The sequence below is a fragment of the Botryllus schlosseri genome, chromosome 14 (assembly GCF_051294905.1).
Source record: "Botryllus schlosseri isolate E-star chromosome 14, Bs_hap1, whole genome shotgun sequence".
NCBI lineage: Eukaryota > Metazoa > Chordata > Ascidiacea > Stolidobranchia > Styelidae > Botryllus > Botryllus schlosseri.
In genome coordinates this window covers 16,616,758-16,637,476 of record NC_137249.1, presented here as the reverse complement: position 1 = coordinate 16,637,476, position 20,719 = coordinate 16,616,758, and the positions used below count along the sequence as shown (strand labels likewise).

The window sequence follows — 20,719 nt, the reverse complement described above, 5'->3', positions numbered from 1 at the left end:
CCCTGATGTAGAAGCATGCACCAATTATTTTATGGAACTGCATTAGGACATGGCAATTTAATTTCAATATATATAGACAGAGCGCTAATACTTTATTCGCTGTCCACTGGGTCACATATGACAAAAAGGTCGAAGAGCACTGATCTAAATGATACGCAGGTAAAAACTACAGGTTTGAGAACCCCTCTACTACAATTATTCCCTACCTTTGATATGGTCGCAACCCAAATCAGAACTTTCGCCCATGAAGACTTACTCACGGCTAATTTGGGAAGCTGATTACGAAGAAATACCGACGATTCCAACGTTGAAAACCATTGGTCGAACACGAGAAGGGAACCTCTGGCAGTCATTTATTCAGTATCGACCCACCGAGAATCAATTTCACTCCTCATATGCCCGTACCGTCATAGAACTGTACTCTACATAACCCCTCCCTGCATGAATATATAATCTACACAACTCTCGCATTAATACAATTTTCATTATCAGTGGTATGCGGTTACGATGAAACCAACCTGTTTTCATTACTTTCTTTCCCTATATGTCCAAGTTGATGCAAAAAATTGCACAAATCTGCTCAGGAATTATGGTCAACATGAATCTATTGGATAGTAATCAGTGGTGGCGCTACGAACGGGGGGGCCCTGGGCGAAACATACCGGGGGGGACCCCTACAAGTATCTATCCGTAACTTCTGGGGGGCGGAGCCCCCCAGACCCCCTTCCGCATCGGTTATTATTATCTATCTTTAACCACCGCAAAGGTTTGCTTAGGTGCTGGATTCGGCCATGTCTATTTTGCATGTGTGCAAGGATAGACTACATCAAAACTAAGTAATTCTACCGCATGCAGAGACGTGATGATTATCGGGATACGGGACTTTTCTAACAAATGCAGTGATTTGATGATGATTGACACATCTGTACGGAATCATATTCTTGCTTGGTGCACAGATTTCCATGTTTATTCGTCATTCTCCTTGAAAAAAGCGCAAAATCCAAATAGGGGGGGGCCTTCGACCAGGGGGGGGGGGGGCCGGGCGACCACCCACCTCGCCCACCCCAAAAGCCACCACTGATAGTAATATAGGGTAATTATATAGTACCGTCGTACATGATATATGCATTATTACTTCACAATTTACTGCTCAAAGTGACTGCGACGCTAGGAATAATTTGCCCCGGTTATATTATAGGGGCGGTGTGAACCCCTGAAAGGTTCTGGTTCGCGAGAACGCCAGCCTTTTTGAAAGGTTCTATCTTCTATGTGAACGCAAACGAGAACGAGAACCTATGGCGTCACGTGACGTCATAAATGTAATTCTAAACCTCTATTCCAGTAAAGTACTATATTAATATACGCTGTAGCTTGCGATTCTTGCTACTGATCTTTTCATAAAATTAGTACAAAGTAGCCAGCACTCCAATCAGGCGAATTCGTTTTTTATGATACCACAAACATATCAAATCAAGACAAATGTCGTACGCCTGCTATACATTGTTTACATCAAGACAGCCATACATTCTTCATATCAATTTAGTTCATGTCAGTCATTGCTAATAATTGTTATTGCGGGCTGAACTCACGGCAAAGTGTCACTAAATACTCACAAACGGATAGTTTTTTTCTAACAAGGCAATTTTTTTCAAGAGGGCAAGGGGCATGCTCGTTTAGTGCTTATAGTTTCGCTTCCTGCTGCCAGCGCCATGCAGAGAGTGGTCCGAAGAAATTCAATCAAATATATCATATTGACGTGAAAATTTGTAATATGTGAAAAAGGTTCACAGTATAGAACCTATCAAGGTGCGTTTCCGGTCGCGAACCCAAGGTTTACACACTGAACGCAAACGTGTACCTCACATTCACACCACCTCTATTATGTAGGCCGTGAAAAACGTACGTAGTGGTCAATTACTATGAATATGATAGTATGATAATACTATGTATATGATAGAAATGCCCAGCAACAAAAGTGAGAGATATCACAAAACACAACAACATAGGTATATTATTTACATTTATAAGTTGGTATTGTTTTATTTCTTACTAATGAAGCCTGTGGTAGAAACCCCGAGATGTCATGGGGTCGGCCTAGATCTAGCCAGAATCCGATTCGGCTGTCATTGCTTCAGACATTGGGATTCTGTACACCGCAGTTGACCAATTGAAGGTAGTCTTCTCATCAATAGCGACATATCAATGCCCGAATATACGTCTGATTTGACATTGTATAAACGTAATACCAATACGCAAAAACTGCTTGATTTTGGATGATTTTCTGATGTGAATGAATATATAACAGTTCACATTTTATCCTCTAGTATAGTTGTAGAATTCTGCGATCTATTGTCCCATTCGTCTTCTTCCGGTACGCCGAAACGAAAAAACTTCCTCACGCTTGCGGGAAGGCGCTTATTATCCACAATCGGAACGAATAACTTCGGATCGCATATTGTAGGATCAGCCGCTCCTGCATAGCGTAACAAATTCACTTGTCTACGTACATATTTAGCGAAGCCTAAGCAATAGGCCTCTATATATCTATACCTGTAACCAGTGACAGCGGATATCCAAGAATTACCGTTCCAGCCATGAGTATCACTCCATGCATGTTGAAATTTAGGTTGTACAGATTCTGTATGGTAGAATGTCTGAAAGAATTAAGTGTAATAATGTAGGTGGTAAATATTAGGGATGGTGCGAATCTATGAAAGGATCAGGTTCGTGTGAACGCGAACCTTTTTGAAAGGTTCTGTGTGAACGCGAACGTGTACCTATGACGTCACGTGATGTCAATTCCGATCCTACATTTCAGTGACGTGATATATTAATGTAGGCCTAGCTGACCTACACGACTCCTAGCGACGACTCAGGCCACATTATGCCAAAGTGCTGAAGTACATGCCGACTCGCAAGGCTATATAAACTTACGCCTTATCGGTCTAGGCCAGACTGAACAATGTATTCGGCCTCTGACTATTGCTACATTGATATTGATCAGAGTGCAAAACGGGTTCCTACTTGATACCGATATTCCCCCACAAACAAGTTATAGGGTAGTCAACATCCCAATCGCACGGATTTGGTTTTTATGATACAATAAACATATGAAATCAAGATGGATCCCGTACGCCTACTAGATTTTTTACGTTTGACTGCGATGCATTATTTATATCAATTTCATTGATTGGTTGAATAAGCATCATTCGCTGACTTGACTACCTATGTAGGGTATTTCGTTCTTGATTTTGTGTGAATGCGCATCAATCTCACAGCATGAAGTGACTAAATATTCACCAACAGGAAGCTGAATATCACAAGCAAACTTTTGTTACAAAGCAAGTAAATGGTTTGAGGTTGGCAAGGTGCATGCTCGTTTAGTATTGATATTTTATGCTGCCAGCGCCATGTATATGGAGTGGTCCGAAGTTGAAATGCGAAGAATTTCAACCAAATATGTTATAATGACGTGGAAAATTGTAATATATGAAAAAGGTTCACAATGCGGAGCCTACCAAGGTTCGTTTGTGAACGTGAACCTCTAAATTTCGGAGGTTCACACACAGAACGTGAACGTGAACGACACGTTCACACCATCCATGGTAAATATTCGCAACACGTGTAACGACGGTTCACATCATCACCAGGAATAGTGGTTGCTGTCGTCAATGAGTGCAATGTAATAGAGTGGTTCTCAGCCGGGGTGCCGACTGGACAGCTCAGGGGTGCCCACGGTGATTCTTTTTTGATTAATCTAAATAAGTGAAAATTATCGCGCTCGGTAAGAAGTTCTCAAAATTGTGTTACACCGCAAGTGCACCTATCATTTTACATTTTACAGCTGGCAGTCTTATATATACTGTTGTAGTCCACTGTCTACTTATTACTAGGGCAAGTTTTTGTTGCACTCAAATCTCGAGAAAGTTATACTTAATTTTGTCAAAAGTTGCATTTATGGCAAGTTTTTAAAATTATTATGGTGTGATACAGTCGAAAGGTTTCATTGTATAACACCACAATATAAGATTTGCAGGGTGTCTGCTTGTCCGTTTCTTTCTTCGCTATTCAATCGATCATGCATACGTGTTTATGTTTAGCCAAATAGCAAAGCGATAACCAATCCTTCCCCTCAGGACAAGTCAAATACCACCCCCTATAGTTCTGCAAACTTGAAAGACAATTTCCGTTTGTGCGGGCTTAGCCAAAAGCCAAATCATAATTCCACTTCCACTAATTCAGTTTGGTCATTGTCGTGCTTGGCTGGGGCTGCTGAACTTCTAGCTTGAAAGTCGACTGTTGCGTCATAGATAACATTGAGATGCAGCTAACGCTAACCCATCGCATACCTCTTTGTTATGCAAATCAAAGAGAATAGAACCATACTAGAAATAGTTTTACAGCATATTTTTGAATCACCCCTTCCATTTTGCGCAATACCTGCTCTACTTATTACGAATCATATATAGCCTATGTTCAAGTGAAATAATCAGGCTGCGATGATGTGATGCTCCACACACCTTAAAACGTACTTTGTGGCGATGGAGCTTTAGTCGCGCGAGCAAAAGAACTTCGATAGCTTATTTAAAGAGATGGATAAGTCCAGCTACACGATTAAACAAGTTCACGCCGATATGTCAATCTCAATTTCAATCTCAATCTTTGAATCTGAAACAGGGCTGCGTGGTGGATCTTGGTTATGAGATGGTTCTCAAAGTATGGGCATGGGAAAGGCATAAATTTTGGTTGCTACCGAACCAGAGCGATCGTACAATGCATGTGATATTTGCTGAACTTATTACAAACGATAATTCTGTGCGTTTCGCGTGATCTTCATTGTATAGTTTTATATTTCCAAGTTCACTGCACAGGGTAAGCTATTATTATATAGCCCAGGGGCCAGGAACATTTTTCGTCAAAAGAGCCATCTTGGCCCAACATGTTCAATCGTAGTTCCCAAAGAGCAATACAGCGGCATTGATCACTTGTTACGTCACAGTTTAAGATTCGTTGCGTCATGGTGGTGCGAAATCCAAGTTCACTATTTGGGATTTTATATAACCCGCACGAAACAAGTCGGTTGCCACTATGCGATACTTCAGTGTCGCGAACGGTTAGCAAACTACACAAGCGATCCTATCAAAATACTGTTTTATGATAATTGCGAATACAGCCAGTTTCAATTCTTTAAATTATATGTATTCATTTTTCGAGGGGGGAGCGTATTCAGAATCAAGAAATCTAGTAACTATTTCAAGTTGACTATATTTGTCCGAAAATACTCTTCTTTGTAGTAGTTTACGTAACCTTACGAAAATTACGAGGAAGCATGGCCCCTTTTCCGCTCCTGACTATGCCGATGGTCACGCCGGTTCAATCAATTTATCCGAACGCAAAAACAACTTTACTGATGGCGAATATTGTTTTCTGATATTATTTGGTTGCCTTTATTACTCAATTCTTAAATTCTTCCGCGTTATACACTATGCAAGCCTGCATTTTAAAGGCATTGCCAGAAAGCTACTAATCTGGTATGCAATTGGGTTGTTTTTAATTTGAATTTGTAGTTGGACTGTCATTTCCTATAGCATTCATTTCTCGCTGATGCTTATTGCTTATAATAAGACAGTGTGGATGTTAAAAACTCAATGTCCCACATACGGCATAATGTCTGCTTTTCTGTCGAATGAAACAACACATCGTGCAATACAAGAACTCAAGGTGTCGGGCACTAGGAATTCCCGACAGCAACTTTTTTGCAATTAAACAAATTTCGTATCGAACTCGACGGAATCGATTTGTATGTACGGTATATGCCCTAGAAATCTACTATATTGCACTGATAAATGAGCAATAACAGCAGACAGTATTGAACATAAATGCTCAGATTTTGAAAAGGTGTGGTAGCCTACCGATCTCTTTCATAAGATATACCTATAGTTGCATTTAAAACAAATGGTGTTCAAAACACTTTGTCTAAAGCATGTTTTAAACCAAGAGGTCTCAAACACGCGGCCCGCGAGACCATTTTGTGCGGCCCGCGACAGCATTTTGGATTTTGAAGTATTCGACAATATTTAACTATACCAATCTCTTTTTTAATTTGAGAACTTAAAATTCGCTCTGAAACTACTCCAGAAACCTGAAACTACTCATCAAACTTCATTATTACATCACTATCAAAAGTTACCACGCAGTGGAAGATCAACAATTACGTGACATTACTTGTTCATGATGATAAAACATGACCCGTTGATGATTCGTGACTGTAAATTGTGATTTGGACTTGGCCGCAACCTTCTGTAGAATTACTCGTACTCGTACTCGTCGCGTCAAACGTTACAATCAGAGAAGGACTTTTGTGACTCAGAATGCCGTGACTTGGTACAACCACGGACGAAACAAACTATCAAACTGGTATGAGAAACAGTAAAATATCAAAAGTTCGTAGCTTGCGTTGCGTAGCTTATTTAGATATCTACGCAAGTCGGTATGGCAACCGCCATTCGTATTATGTTGCCAGTTTGATGGATAATTGGTTACATTCTGTGGGTATCTTTTGTATGTTATTATTGCCAATTGAATGTGGCGAGTATTAAGTAGTCGTAGCATATTCGGCGATTGCACATTTCTACTGCTACAGCACAGTATTCATTATGGTCAAGTTTCTATTGATCTGTTCCATTTCGAAGGTAAATCTAACGCTGATTATATTTGACTTCGGTAATATCATGATCAATATAGCCCATCAGGAGTAGGATGCCCGAAACCCGGATTAGGCTGTACTGCTCCGATGCTCTGATATTAGATCAATCTTTGTAAAATTCTTAAATTCTGCTTAGAATTGTGGCACGTCAAATGTCCACTAGCTGCAAAATTATAACGCGACAGCTTTTACAATGTCCTGATGCATTTGTACTGTAGCATGGGGTCTACAACTAATTATTTTGACAAACTATGCCAAGTACAGCACCAATTTTATTCAAATATTTAAAAATGTGATTTTTGTCGTGCCAGGCGTGAATTCACAATAGTAAATCACATTTTCACGATGCGTGTGGAATGTGCGTCTGCAAGGTCCCGTCAAATAAGGCCTACTTGAAAATACATTGAACTCCCCTATTGTTGGTGCTGCGGCCCGCGGCGCCGTCAAAAAGTATGAAATTGGCCCGCGAGCACATTTGAGTTTGAGACCTCTGTTTTAAACAGTGTTTTAAACATAGGCCTTGGTAACAAATGTTTTTTTCTAAGTTGTAAAATTATGCCATAATTCTGTAAATACTTTCCAAAACATATGCTGTATGAGCCTATATACGGACAATTACCAGCCGATACAGCCGACGAATGCGATATGTGATTGTTGCAACCCTCAAAATAGTCGGATCAACTCCTATACGTAGATGTTTTGTCAAAGGAGCTATATATTCACCTTATATTTCCAATGGCCAATGTCAGCCCCTTATGACGTCACAATTGAATATTCATAACATCATGGCTTAACCTTGAAAGAACATTAAAACATGTTTTAAACAGGGGCCTTGCTTGAAATATGTTGTTTTGAATTGATTTTTGTTTTAAATACAACCCTAGGTATTCCGTAATGTCAAAATGTTCAGAACCATCACCGGTGTAGTATTATTATGCTGCATCAGGTAAGAAGGTGACCTGCCCGGAGCACCTGCGCAAGTTTATTTGTAGTAATATGAATATACAACTCGGTGTTGGTCCTTCGGCTCATTTAGCAATTTCAAATCTAGATTGTGAACGTAGAAGTCACACAGCATGCAACTGTGGGCTTGAGAAAGTATATTTCAGCAATTCGGCAATATTCGCCATATGCAAATGAAACGAGTTTGTGGATATCACGCAAAACGATGTCGGACACAGCACATAGTCTGAGGAACTATTAAAAAAAACATAGCTTACTCAGGGCCTTGCGACGAGGTTGTAATTAGCTCCATAGATGCAGTTGCGTTCGTAACTTTGGTGATGTTATCGTATAAACATCCGTATGTGTAAGTCGGCAGGATAGCATCTTGGTAGGTGTCCTTCAAGAATTCGTGTCCGACAAACATAAATACTCCAAACGCAACGCTTATGACGAACGCCAATGTAGCTCCCTTTATTAACAGCATTAAAATTGAATAAGCTTGGAGATTATAGGTTCATCTTGCTCGTGTTTTTCGATGCACCCAGGCTTCAAAAAGCATCTACCGGCCATTTCTTATAGAAAGGTGTAATCTCCATGAATTTCCCGCGACAATTTCCCTTTGCATGATAAATAGTGGGAAATACAAATATACTTGAAAATTTACTCATCATCCCCAAATGTTACCTACTATCTGTAATTTCATATAACGAGTCAACGACCTCATCTTGAAGGTAATGATGTGGCTGGCTTACAGCCTAAAAGCCACATGCTATTTCCACAAATAATATCAATGCTTGCAGCTACCGAATATACATGGAGACACTACAGGATCGGTCACTACATTCATCTTGAATCATGCAAACACTTTAACATCACCACTTCGACAAAAATTTGGTATGACTTGATTACAATCCAACACCAGTGACAAAAAACGACCAAGTACTAAGTTACAACTGACCGCAAAATCAGGTGCAACCATCCGGATATGATATTCATACTAAAAAAGAAAAGGAAATGCTAATTCATTGAACTGACCGCCCTAGCTGATCAAAACACACTACGAAAGGAATCAGAAAAACAATAAGAATACGCAGACTTCAGAATGGAATGTGAGAAAATGTGGCGATGCAAAATAAACATTGTAGCGATAGTAGTTAATGGCGCTACAGGGGTCGTAAGGAAAAAACTCGTGGGACATATCCAAAATTTACGGAAAACGTTCGATTCGACATAATCCTCAAGATCACTTTATTGGGCACTGTGCATATTCTTCGGAAGACCTTGAATGCACCACTGGACTAATAAATTACACTCGTACTCGAAAATCACAGCATAATTTCTGTAATTTCGATTCTTCATTTTCAAACATTTTTACCTCTGCCACACTCGCCGATTCTTCATCCACCGCAGTGGTCGTGAACCTATGGCTCGCGAGCCATATATGGCTCTTTTTAGTATGAGATATGGCTCTTTGCCAAATATATATTTTTGTACTGAATTGATCAATATTGCAGCGACTTGTTGGTAAATTTTCATCACGTCCAGAACAATTACTCTCGTGGCAGTATCAAAATGTCTTTGAGAGGTAAAGACAATGTCGTCTTCAGGTTTAGGGGCTCGGACCCCCTCTTTTCAAAATCATCAAATTTTAGCTACTGTCGCGCCAGCGGTTAATATCACTCGCGAATTCTATGTAGGTTGACTCGAAATCTTGAATTGTGCGATACGTTGATTAATGAAAGAGCATAGCATACATGGTGACACCCATTTCAAAACGCAGTTTTCAAATACGCTTTGTCTTGCTGATCTACGGCGCGAAACGAACTGTTGTGGATGTGACATTCACAATTACAAACTTGAATAACAAACAACGTCATAGCTATCCACGTTCTTGATTGGTAAGTATATCGCTGTGTAGTGGCGGCGATAAAATGTAGGAGTGTAGTGCAACGTTATGTTACCGGCGAATACTTTGAAGATTGAGAAATCGATAAGTATTTAGATTTTCGGAATCAGTGTGACAGTCACATTCGGTTAATATCAGTTATTATAAATTTTAAGTTACTTACGATGAATTGCGTTATCAATGGTGTGGCTTGGCCCGTCTGTCATGCCTCGCCTCTCGTTTCGAGCTTTATTTTCGAACAATAAATACCAAAGAAAATATGGCGCACACGAGGAATCCCATAGTGAGTTCGAATTAGTGCTACCATTAAGTCACGAATTTTCAATTGTGACGTAACAGTTGATTGACATGTATGGCTCTTTGGGAGTTGAGATGGAAAAAATAGAGCCAATATATACTGAAATTTTGTCTCCTTCAATCTCGCCATTTTTCTTAGGGGGCAGGTTGCTCCCCGTATTATGTTTGTATTTACTAGTTTTACTGCGAATAAAGAATATATTAATAACATCTTCCTGCCTCTTCGTGGACAACAAGAGAAGTGAACTTCACAACCCTTTGAATACACGAGCACATTGCACCCATTATCATCATGCATATCACAGGTAACTCGTGAATGTGCAATTGTGCATGCTCTGTGTATATAAAATAATGATTTGCAATATTTCTTACATTGCATAATTCGGATACTCACGTAATCCAGATGACCTCGATCTTACTATCTCGTCTCACTTTGGCATTCGTTTTCGGAATAAAAAATCCCATGATAAATAATCCTGTGGTTGGGCCTAGCGTGATTGACGTGATTGTGTAAGTAAGCTGAAAGATATTGGACGATGAATACGACGTCACAATAGCGATTGTCATCGACATAAATCCCAGAATAGCGACTGTAAAATAAATGCCATTAACTTTCGCCGGCCTAAAATCTGAACCACAATGTACCGGATATTTTTCCTATAGTGACCTTCAAACTTTGAGATTTCCTCAACCTTTTCCAGAAACTGCACAAAAAATCTTCAACTACATTGATTGCAGTGGAATTAATTAATGAAGACACTGTGCTGAGGGAAAATAGCCAACTGTACACGCAATGTACTCATCCGACATGAAAGATACTTCAAATACCTTAAAGCTGCGCTTGCAATGGCAGCAAAGTATAATCCCGTTACACCAGGAATTCCATTGAAGAGGTTCAATGCAGTGTATGGTATAAGTTGGTCAATCGTATCGATTTCGCCGGACGCAATAGGGTCGCAAGACTCGTAGAGTGCGTAGCAGACAAGACCAATCGCTGTAAATGCTACACTGACGATACTTCCCGTCACCATAGTTACGTAAGATGCCCTGGTCGTAGTTAAAAAATAAATTCAGGTTGAAGATTCAGGATATGTAATAGTAATTTTATGTTAGTTTGAATATGGAGATCCATCTTGTTGTCCCGGAAAATACAAAACTAATGTGCCTTGCTGCAAAGATGTAGGGATTGCAAACTCGAGTTTACAGAATTTGCAGTTCCACAGATTTCAAAGTCGATTGTTAACGAAGCAGTAGATCAGCTTGAATGAATCCAGAAAGCAAATTGTTTATAATTATTATATTATTAGTAGTAGTAGTATTGTAAAAAGTAGCAGTGGCGCTTATCTCTCGTAAGAGTCTGGTGCACCACGGTGCGTAATTACTTTCTGGAGTTTCATACGACCTCCTCCTTTCGTTTACAATGTATTTGACCATGGTGCAAAAGGCCGTCAGGCGATAAGCGCCACTTCTTTTTGTTTAATAAACAACAACAACAACCTTCCGGTATTTGTTACTTTGAAACATAATTTATCTTCGGCTGTACACGGATCTAAAATCAAAGGAGTCTACGAGATGGGGACAGGGGCTAATGACCCGGGCTGGACCAATGGGTTATAAGTCGTGAATGAGATGCCACGATTACGGCAGCTCTCGATAAGAAAGGAACGTTGAAAATCATATCTTGCACAGTTCAGCAGGAATAAATTGTTTACTAGTTTGTCAAACTCTCATCGGTTATAGAAGACAGTAACTTCAGATTTCGAATGATGACAGACTTGCCTGCGAGCTTGAGACGTCGTTCTAGAGCTCTGATACCTCTGGATGGATTGTTGAGACGTACCGTCCGTAACGATAGTTCCCCAAAATCCTCCAAACATCCTGGCCAGTGGTGAAACTCTTCCAAGCACACCGTAGTCGAATCTTGGATAATACAAAGCCTTTGCCACATGAATTTGTGCAATCATGACATTCCACCTTGTTTACATTATACTCCATTTCAATAAGCTTGAATTGTTATAACCTATCATTTATATTAGTAAGTGACATCTGATGTGAACTACTTTTGGTGTTGTCGGGAATGCGACATTGTAGTAATGGAATGCAAACTGGCGTCCGTGGTTCTTCCGAGGTCAGCGAGACAATTTCTGGGGCCACGACCATCTAAATAAATTACTGCTATTCCGAATACCAAAAGTTTATAGAATATAAAGCTATGTCAGTCAACTTATTCTCCAACCAAACTCTACCCTCAAAGGGAGGCCAACATTATTTCTGAAATCACTATATAAACGAGAATATTTTGAGCAGAGTTTTTTTTTAATTTCATTATGAATACCAACACCCCAAAATTACGCATTGATGATGATCTTATTTTAGTCATCAGCTTCCCAAATGCCACTCATCTGAATGTCTATTTCTGCTTCGTTTTATGTCGACGACAACCGTCTTTGTCTCATCTAGGGTTAGGGTTAGGACGACACAAAATTTTGTTTCGGAAAAGCCTTTCTGAGTATATATTTATATCTTTTATTTTCAGAAAAAAACTACAACTAATGTGTGAATGAGCAATGAGCATTAGGGCTGTTCAAAAATAACTTTTTTTCCCGGATTCCAGCCATTCACTGATTAAATTGTCACGTTACCCTAAAAAACGCTGCACACCAAATTTGGTTCAATTCTAACAAGTATAGGATATCCACCAATCAAGGATAATCCTAGGATTATCGTCCAAAAACTCGCATAACTCCACTTCTACTGTTCGGAATTGAGTCAAATTTGCTTTGCATCGTCTTCGAAGACAGCTCAACAATTTCGTAGGGTTGACAGAAAAATTTGATTTTTTTTTAATTTTTCATAATAAATTAAAAATTTTAATTGGATCTGCAGAGTCCTATACTTGTTAGAATTGAATCAAATTTGGCGTGCGGCGTTTTTTAGGGTATCCTGACAATTTAATCAGTGAATGGCTGGAATCCGGGAAAAAAAGTTATTTTTTACCAGCCTAATGAGCATGTTACATACTTTGTTAAAGTGTGTCTCCCCCCTCTGATCAAGGCTGAATTAAAATTCTGAAATCCCCCAACTACCATTATCCCTTTAATGAATAGCGCTAGCAGTCCAGCGATCATGACCAAGAACTGCGCGGCATCAGTCCACATCACCGCTTTCACGCCACCCTTTGAATGTATGGAACTGGTATCAATCACTGTGTCGCGGCGTACTGTCGTAGCGGATATTGTATACCAGGGTTGTGTAAAATATGCAAATTGCGGCTGTGATGACAATACACCAATTGATAGAGATGTCAACCACGGTGCGTAATGTCGCTGCTGTGGCGTAAATAACAAGACCGGTGTAAAATATCTGAAAAATATTATCCTTAAAATATATAATAATATGTACGCTAAATATATGTATACGGCTAGCGCCGGTGGTCAGATTCACCCAATTCGCGGTCGATTCCAGTACCATTTGATTGCGTCGAGTACGTGCTGCGACAGTGTAGAAATGAGTGCCCGTGATTTAGCAAAGGGATGTGACGTGACGACAAAAGGGGGATCTCGACACCACAGATTTGAAGTGGAATGGAACAACTCGTAAAAATATTGTAACCGCAGTTCGAATACGGTGGTTTACCGTCGAAAATGGCGGACGACATTTTTACCAGTTTCAGCTCTAATTGGATATCACATCATATTTAGAGCACAGTGCCTCTTTAACTGTAAACATCGTCATTACATTAATTTCATGAGCAACATGGATAGAACTAATGTCACCAACTACCGTCCGATATCCGTTCTCCCATGCATCGGGGTTGTATTCGAAAAGTTGCTCCTCTCCCGCCTGTCCTCATTCCTCGCCAAAATGTCTGTCATTTCCCCTCAACAATTTGGCTTCCGAAACAAACACCAAACCACACATGCCCTCCTAACAGTGGCCGAACAGTATTATGATATCTCAGAGAAGCGAAATGTGGGATGTAGGATTTTTCTCGATTTAAAAAAAGCGTTTGACTGCGTAGATCATAAAATTCTCATCTCGAAATTGGCGCGCTAGGGACTTCGGGGCCCACAACTTGAGCTCATGAAAAATTACCTCACTGGACGCCAACAAATGGTTGCGATCTCAGACACCTTGTCCTCTCCTCACCTGGTGACCTGTGGTGTGCCCCAAGGCTCAGTACTTGGACCGGTCCTTTTCACCTTATATGTCAACGACATTTTTGAAACCTCCTCATTGAACACCACACTGTTCGCTGATGATACTCACCTCCTCTCTTCAGCATCTGCGACGGCAGAGCTGGATGCCGTGACTGGTGACCAAATGCCCAAAGTCCATGAGTGGACGGCCCAGAACAACCTCTGCATAAACGCCTCGAAATCGCAATTGCTGACAGTGAATTCAAAAAATAACCTAACCGTTAATATCGCTGGTCAGCCCGTTTCCAACACAGATAATGCCAAATATCTCGGAGTTTTACTGGACTCGAACATGTCCTGGAAGAGTCATATTCAGTCCCTAGAAACTAAATTATCACCGAAGTGCGGCCTGTTCTACAGCCTTAGGCGCTTCATGCCAGCATGGGTTCTTCTGATACTCTTTAAATCCTTAATCCAATCGAAGTTACACTATGGCATCCTCTGTTGGGGGCTGCCAGAAAAACTGCACTCAAGCCACTGAAAAAACTACAACATAAAGTACTCCGAATCATAGCTAGGGCCCCAAAGGGGCCTTGCTGCCCATCCAACAAGTCGCTGCTGAAGAGATTCGGCGTCCTAAACATAGAAGATATGCGGAAACTAGAAATCGCCAAGTTTATGTATCAGTTCCACTGCGGTCGTTGCCCCGAATATTTCAATGACTTCTTTACCTCGGAATCAAAAGCACACAAGTACAACACACGCGCGTCCACGTCGTCCAAATATCATATGATCGACCGAAAAGATCATCGCTCTATCAAATATGCCGGACCTGATGTGTGGAACAGTATCCCGCCGGCCATCCGACAGTCGACGAGCCTGTCCACATTCAAGTCGAAATACAAGCAATTACTACTAAATAAATACAGTCCATCCTCAAGATTACCGGACCACGACTGACCTATCGATCTCGCTTCCCATGACATGCCGCCCTATTTATTGTCGCTTTCTTTTTTCTATACTATCTTCTTTACTTTCATTCAGTGTGCATGCCTCCTCTTTAGATCGCCTAGGCCAAGGTGGGTGTCAGATTCCATAGACTGCTCCTTGTCGCTTCGACATCTTCCTGTCTTTTCATTGTATCGCATTTTTTGTGGTGTATTGAACTGATAAAATTGCTAATAAACCAATGATGATGATGACATCCTTGTAGATCAGGGGTGGGCAAACTTTTGAGCTCGCGGGCCGCATTCGACATCTGAATCCATTCGCGGGCCGCACTATATAATATTGGGACCATACACCAAAACGCAGTATTGGTATTTGATTATATCATATAGTGATGACATGGAGATAATATATATGCTTATTCAATGCAAACCAAACATTACTTTGATGATATCGGACAAGCATGAGAAACAGTGGCGAGATTTCATATAGGCTGGTCGACCTCAATAACCAATTGGTCGGCTGTCCTGATTCTTAGAACAGGATTGAAATTTGAATCTGTGAGCAGCGATCTGTTCATAGATTTACCAATTCCACTTTTGGTACAGTTCCAGGACACACAATGCTGACAGCATCATAACCATGTTAGCTTCAAACACGCTTCTACTATGTGTAGACAAAAATAAATACCCTAATTGTTCGCATACAGAGAACGAATCTATTTTAGACACGCGCGAATCGTTATTATAAGCACACCACTGAAATATTTAAAACTAAACTGGCCACCCTGAACTGACACTCGTGATCCGAATTATGTCAATGTCGTTTAGGATTTCTGTGATGTTTACCAGTTAAAACCTTTTAAACTGCGCGGGCCTTGAGATCGGGCTGTCGCGCCAGAAATTGAACATAAAAGTAATATAGAAAGCATGCACCCTAGAATCGTGTGTAAATCGCGCGAAGCCCGAAAAGATTTCCAGTCGAGCTCAGCTTCGCGCCCCTTCAGATGCTTTCACGACCCCCAAGGAGGGTGCACCCCTCCGTTTGACAACCACTGTCTTAGAATTAATATGGTGAAATATACCATGAAAAGGTCAATGAAATCCCTGCATTAATTCGATTTTTGGTACGCATTTTATCAATATTTTTGATAAGTTTCTTTAGACTCTCGCGGACCGCACAGAACGGTGTCGAGGGCCGCATGCGGCCCGCGGGCCGTAGTTTGCCCACCCCTGTTGTAGATTATCATTGTAATGGCTTGAACGCATTGACCCAACTCTCCTAGTCATGCATCTGTGGGATACAGCAGATTTGAAATAATTTCGAAGCTTATTCGAGGGGAATGGAAAATATGTATCTTCCAATACTCTTACCCCAGTTAGAACGCCCAACGATGCCGAGATGTTTCGTAAGCTTTTACTAAATCGTAGTTCCAGATACTGCTCGAAGAAAATTCGTTTAGCTACAACTTTTATAACCGACTCGCATACGACATTACCTCATATTTTGATAGCGTATTGACTCGACGGAAAGCCGGAACAAAATATACGGCTATTGGTACAAGAGCGAGACACGCCGTAATCGATGCCCAGAAGTATTCAGTCCCAACAATATATACCTCCGCTGGCACTGATATAAAGTTGGCAGACGAAGAGTTAGTCACCATCAAAGATATCCCAATCACAATCTAGGGAATAAACGACAGGTTATTTCGAAATTATACCGGGCTAAGAAAAGTGAAAGAGGAAATATGTCCCTATTTTCAAAATTTGCAGCCCTTTCCTTAACTGAAAATATGCGTTTAAAAGAAACAAAACCACGCCTGTTACAAAGCTGTTTTGTACAAAGTCTATTAAAACAAGTGGTAATATTGAGGGCGAAATTCAAGCAGTCAAAATTGAGTCGGCTTCATGTTATTTTAAAAGCAGGAAAGAGGAAGCAATTTTTACTGTTTGCTGCTCAGCCACGGGAAAATATTTATTGAATTTATTGAACACATCATCTGTGTCCTTACTATGGGAAGTATAGCCCACCATTAACGCAATCTATGTCGTGCTCGATAGTGAACCAAAATATTACAATGTTAGATATTATTTTCATCTGTAGGTGATCTTGACTGTAAAAGAAACATGAAAGACGAAAACAAGGGCGTAGCAATTAACAAACATAGATGAGTAAGCTTGTTAATTAGCAGTGCACACTCTGCGTGATTAGTGAACACTCTTGTGACTTGTTCGTAATGATGTCCTTTCTATTGGCCCAAAGGAGCTTAGCACAAAGGTCCCTACCCAGACCAGCTAAATTTGAAACCCCTATTACTGGCTGCACGCGATTCAAATTTGCACTTCTTCGCGGATCTCCCATTTTCCTGCTGGCCGCAGGTAGCCTTCACTTACAACCAGCCCCTGGTTTTTAAATATCAATGTTTGTATTCATCATCATTTTTAACACAAACCTAAACGTTACGCATCCAGTGAACACTATTTCTTTTCCGCGGTGTGAAGATCACGTTTTTTAATATTAGGAGGTTTTCCGATGTTACATAGCTCGAATTTACCTGTTTCGTAGTGTTAAACAGGGCATGGTATGGTATGGTATGGAACGCGAATTTTACATACTCCATACTTGCCTTACTCTCTCCATACCATATACTTGCAATTTTCCATACCATACCAACATTGTTCCATACCATACTTTCCATACATTCCATACTTTCAAATACTTCAATATCATAAGTATAGTACCTTTTATAGCACCTATATTATTGATATTTCAGATGTCATTATTGCTTAAACTAGCGAATCTAATGCGAATCTAAGTACTGGTAATAGTTTTACAGAGTCTGTTTTGGTGAGGTTTAGTTCACGGTGGTGAGGTGCCGTGTACCTCTACTCTACAGCTTCCGCGAGCAAAATGAGATTGTGAGTAGATTGTTATTTAGTACTGTCCATAAAAGGGACTGGCAACCTACGACCGGCGGGCCGGATGCGGCCCGAAACAAGATTTTTTCCGGCCCGCGGACAGTTTCCCGTCTTACATAATCACTTGCCTAAACGTCAAATTTTAGTGACTGTATGTTATTATATAGGTGTGCGCACTGTGCTGCGTGCGATAGTGGAGGTTAGGCGTAAGTTCGTCGAAGCGAGAAGACTTGCATTATCGGCATTTACGATGTGCTGAACCATAATGAATTTATTCTTGGTAAATTTTTGGTACCGGGCTTATCAAACGCTTTGAAATCTTAATTAAGGATTGCACCGTGAGTTATTTGATCAGAAAGAAGCAGACACGGCGGTGCCTGTATGACAATGCTATTCTCAAATCAACCTTGTAGTCATTATCGGCGAGAAATGGCTTTGAAGTGACATTGCTGTCGATAAAATACATTGATTAAATACGATTTATTCCTTGTATACATGGGCGAATAATTTATCCATTCAGCATTCCGACCCGCCAAGTACCTAATTTTCCTATTTCCTGCCCGCCGACTGGAGAAGTTGCCAGCCCCTGCTCCATGCATATCATCTCATTTCCGGTACATTGGCATGAGGCACATACAAGTTTGAAGTAAACTCGCAAAATAATTTATAGTATAGGCGCACCCATAAAATATCCCAGCTGCAGGCAATCTGCAGCGATCTGCATGATTGTTAGTACAGTATTTGGTCGGGGTTAGCGTGGCGAGAATTCCAAACTTACATCTACCCCACTCCCTGATCTATAGTCCTAATGCGAGATCGAGCATTTAGTTCGTAGTGTCATGATTGCTTGTAAGCTGTCGTCACTCAAGGAATGAGGTAGTTGGAGTAGCCTACATTACCAATTATTGCGTCACATGACAGACTCTACTCGGAGACGTCGTGTCTCTCTCAACTCGAGAGAATATCGGATCAACTTTACTGCTGTCATTATTACATCACAAAATCATGTCATTCCAAGTGCTCCTAAAACCGTTGCACAAGCGTGTATTTGTTCCTTTCCTACACAGCTTTCAATAGTTCACGTTCACACATAACAAAAGCGATCGACGATCGTATTCCGTGAACAACGAACAACGTACGCTTCATGAAGCTTGCACAGATCACGATAAAATGTATAAAGCACCAATGTATGGAAGTATGGAAATGTCGTTCCATACCATAGATTAAAATCTTCCATTCCATACCATACTTGCATTGTTCCATATTCCATACCATACCATACCATACCATGCCCTGGTGTTAAATAGTTTTAGTTAAATCGCAGAAGATCGTGCTGGTTTTAAGTCTAAACATTCCGGAGCCAAATTGGTGATCCTATACTATCTCATTTTATGCTTGCGGGTTTAAGTCAAGCACTAAATTTCATATACATACACCATATATATATGATTCAATAGTGTATATATGCCTGCAACAATTGCGAAACAGTATACCAATGCGGTATCATTATCTTACTGAATTCATTGACCTTCCGCCAAGAAAATAGTTATCCATTGAAGAATTCTTTCGATCCTTATAGGCGATGTACACCCCGATGAAAACGGAGATCCCCAGGATAACTGAAATACAAACGATTTATTTATCAAATCCACGTGCATAGGATATATCGATACAATTGATAGCAACCTGTGAATACTGCGATGTCAATGGGCCCCAACGCCATATCAATGTAGTTGTGATTATAGGATTAAAATTGACGAAACCTGCATAAATCATATGAAGAAGAATCCACATAAAAAATTGTAATAAATGGAGTTTCTTCAACGATATTGACAGATAAACGAGTGCGATATATTTTATATAGAAAACGCTTCAGAACCGCATTTGTTCGGATAGGTGAGACCGAAGCCACAGGAGCTATGTCAGGAACCATTATTGGCCGATATTTCGACACCCTGGTCGCCGATAAACTAAACTCTTTGTTACCTGCCTAGCAAATAATTTGTTAAAGCTTCGAAGTTGCTTGGTCAGGTAGGATACTTCTTCCAGAATAGACGAATACATTGACACAGGCATCTTGAGATGATGTCTAATGGTAAATGGAAATCTAGGAGACATTGAGCAATTTGCATATTGCAATTGCAATTTGTAATAACATTTTTTGATACACATTTCCAGGTCCTTGAAAACACTACTTCTGCTCAGTTCAACGTAATCTTGCAATGTACACGGTACAATGAAGGGATTCGTTTTGTCGACTTCTAGCATTAGATAGCACCTGACTCGTTGGCTTGTGGCGCATTATTAACCTCGTAAAATGTCATATTTATATATTTACTATGGATGTATGGTAATGACAATGAGCTATGACACGTACAAGAATATCAAACTATGTTACCCTCTCCATGACTCTGTTTTACGGTGTACTTGTGGAAATACATGTGATGAATGAGTGTGCTTCCTGTATTACTGCACTGTACGACGGGAAAGTCATGATGTCGCATGTCAACATGTCTGCGAATACATGGGATGTGCAAGCGCAGCATCAACTATTTATACAGACAATTTATTACTTGGAAATATTTTTAAAAATTATTCCGAATAGAAAATTTACATAATGGGATATATCTACACGCAGCAACATATGCAGTACGAGGCGCGATGATTCGTCACCATGGCAATTGGATTACTACAGGATCATTTCATAGGGATTTCAGCAGGGTTGTAACCAAGTCAGATGGTTCCGAGTCACGAGTCAATCATACTTTTGTGGTTTTGACTCGAGTCGAGTCGAGTCATTTTCAATTCATGACAGACTCGAGTCCGAGTCCAAGTCACCATTTAAAGGGTCAAGTCC

At 40.4% G+C, this 20,719-nt stretch overlaps 1 protein-coding gene across 3 annotated transcripts; it reads right to left on the bottom strand.

Annotated features, from left to right (window-relative positions):
- Positions 1-1,109: 1,109 nt before the first annotated feature.
- Positions 1,110-20,573, bottom strand: LOC145456421 (sodium-coupled monocarboxylate transporter 1-like). Of its 3 annotated transcripts, XM_080334538.1 has the most exons (13): positions 19,549-20,573; positions 19,378-19,481; positions 16,440-16,628; positions 16,315-16,380; positions 13,098-13,217; positions 12,876-13,030; positions 11,634-11,774; positions 10,683-10,901; positions 10,500-10,618; positions 10,287-10,444; positions 7,927-8,120; positions 2,551-2,654; positions 1,110-2,473 (listed from the first exon to the last, which is right to left on the bottom strand). In XM_080334538.1, the coding sequence occupies exons 1-13, from the start codon at positions 19,583-19,585 to the stop codon at positions 2,307-2,309; spliced, it is 1,773 nt and encodes a 590-aa protein (XP_080190664.1). In that variant the 5' UTR covers positions 19,586-20,573; the 3' UTR covers positions 1,110-2,306. The 3 variants fall into 3 exon arrangements, with proteins under 3 accessions (XP_080190664.1, XP_080190666.1, XP_080190665.1); XM_080334539.1 differs by lacking the exons at positions 1,110-2,473; positions 2,551-2,654 and adding an exon at positions 6,650-7,501; XM_080334540.1 differs by lacking the exons at positions 16,315-16,380; positions 16,440-16,628.
- Positions 20,574-20,719: the final 146 nt, after the last annotated feature.

Coding starts and splice junctions, on each gene's coding strand:
- LOC145456421 (XM_080334538.1), bottom strand. CDS start 19,585: ATGGCGTTGGGGCCCATTGACATCGCAGTATTCACAG. Junction 13,218..16,314: donor CGTTGGGCGTTCTAACTGGG/GTAAGAGTATTG, acceptor AATATTTTTCAG/ATATTTTACACCGGTCTTGT. Junction 10,619..10,682: donor ATTGCAAGCGCAGCTTTAAG/GTATTTGAAGTA, acceptor ATTTTCCCTCAG/CACAGTGTCTTCATTAATTA.